Source organism: Chrysochloris asiatica, unplaced genomic scaffold, assembly GCF_000296735.1.
Source record: "Chrysochloris asiatica unplaced genomic scaffold, ChrAsi1.0 scaffold00381, whole genome shotgun sequence".
NCBI classification, from domain to species: domain Eukaryota; kingdom Metazoa; phylum Chordata; class Mammalia; order Afrosoricida; family Chrysochloridae; genus Chrysochloris; species Chrysochloris asiatica.
Window position 1 is genome coordinate 120,744 of NW_006408899.1, and position 1,936 is coordinate 122,679.

The following is a 1,936-nucleotide window of genomic DNA, read 5'->3' on the forward strand; positions in this document are numbered from 1 at the left end:
ATTTATGTATACATCTAATACAAAGTAGACATCTTACAGATCATTTATCATGGATCACTTATTTCCTACTCTTCTATGATATGGGGTGGATTGCCTGTGATCTGCTTTCACAAGAAGGGAATTTTAATTGCTTGTGAAGAAGCCCAGACACTAGACAGTGAAGACAGTATACTCCAGAAGGTGTGCCCATGTTTTCCAAGGCCCTGAAAAAAAGGCACTGAATATTTTCATTCATTGCATTATTCTCTTATAGATTGCACTCAATATTGGAACTAACATCATTAGCACAGTGATTTCAAGCATTGGAATAACTCTTCTCTCAGTGAATTTATGTGACCTATTATTCTTTAAATGCTCAGTCCCTGACGAGTGTTTACTGGCTATCCCTTTTACAACTGTAAGTAGTGTTTGTTGTTTTGGGGTGGTATTTTCACATTAAAAAAATTGGAATTTTTTTTCCGCACTATATTAGTATTCCACAAGTAGAGACTAAAGGCAGATTTTTAAAGATTGAAAAATAGTAGGAAAAGATGGAATATTAACAATTAAATCCTTGATCTTATGATCAATGAATTGTATATATATGATTGTATTTGTGGTTTATAAAAAGTATGTTCTATTGTTTTCAAATTTTCTCTAATGAATATATAATGTTATAATTTAAAAGTTAATCCATCAATATTCAATATATGAAATGATAATTGAGTGAAGACCTGTGGATTACTGCCCTATTCAACATTAGATCACTTATGCAACATTGTTGTTGTTGTTATGTGCCATGGAGTCAGTTCCAACTAATAGCGACCCTGTATAGGGTTTCCGAGGCTGTAAATCTTTATGGGAGCAGAAAGCCTCATATTTCTCCCATGGAGCATCTGGTAGTTTCGAACTGCTGACTTTGTGGTTCACAGCCTGATTCATAACCACTATGCTACCAGAGCTCCTTATGCAACATTAGGAGCTGGTATAATAATTTCTACAATAATTAAAAAGATTAGTGAAATGTTGGCAAAGTCAGATTTTCTGTGGGTGAATTTGTCATAGGAGTTTTTGTTTGTTAATTTTTTCTTTGGATTTTTTTTTTTTTTTTCAATCTTAAATCCCAGTGTGTTGATAGTCGATGTTTGACTGGGCCAATGGAAGAAATAATCAAAATATAAGTTTCTAACTATTGAATGCAAATGGAGTTCTCTTGCAGAGGTTGTTTTCACCACTTAGAACTCCCATTTTCTGGATTGTTCCCAAAATATTGTATTTGTGGATGTTCACTGGAGGGAAGGTTTTATGCAGATACAATGATTTTCTGAAAAATACCCATTATTGACCTTGCTTGATCAGGATGGCAACATCACAAGCCAAAACTGGGTGGAGAACCCTAAACCCTGGACTCATTTTCTCTTTGACAGAGTGTTGTGATCCTTCAAATGGTAGTGACTTGTGTGCAACTTGCAATTTCATTTTCACTCTCTGGGCTTTCCTATAATTTGAATGGCACTGATATCAGCTGGGTAAGTAGCCCTTTTCCTTGAGAATGCAAAAAAAAAAAACATTTGAAGTATCTCACAGAATCATATGTGTGAATTACTAACTTCTATCTCTGGAGTCCCTGAGATATTAAACTGATAACATGTTTGATGGCTGAATCCATCCAGAGGCCTGGTGATTTACTACTAAAAAAAAATCTACCTCTGCAAATGCTATGGGAGTTCAGAAAATGATTTGATGGCAACTGGTTTGGTTTAGATTTATCTCTGGTTAGATGAAAAATTTGGCAAAAAACCCCTAATAATAATAATTTTAAGATGGGAGATGGTTGTCAGGTGCCATTGAGTTGGAACCAACTCATAGCGACCCCATGCACAGCAGAACGAAACAATGTCCCATCCTGGGCCAACCTCACTACCGCTGCCACACTTGAGTCCATCAAAGATGCAAC

General features: G+C 35.6%; 1 protein-coding gene across 1 annotated transcript in view; it reads left to right on the forward strand.

Annotated features, from left to right (window-relative positions):
• Positions 1–1,936, forward strand: part of LOC102832228 (membrane-spanning 4-domains subfamily A member 6A-like) — a 64,042-nt gene that overhangs the window by 59,648 nt on the left and 2,458 nt on the right. The window contains exon 7 of the mRNA XM_006876473.1: positions 254–397. Within this exon, the coding sequence (XP_006876535.1) occupies positions 254–397 (144 nt within the window). The remainder of the gene's footprint in view (positions 1–253; positions 398–1,936) is intronic.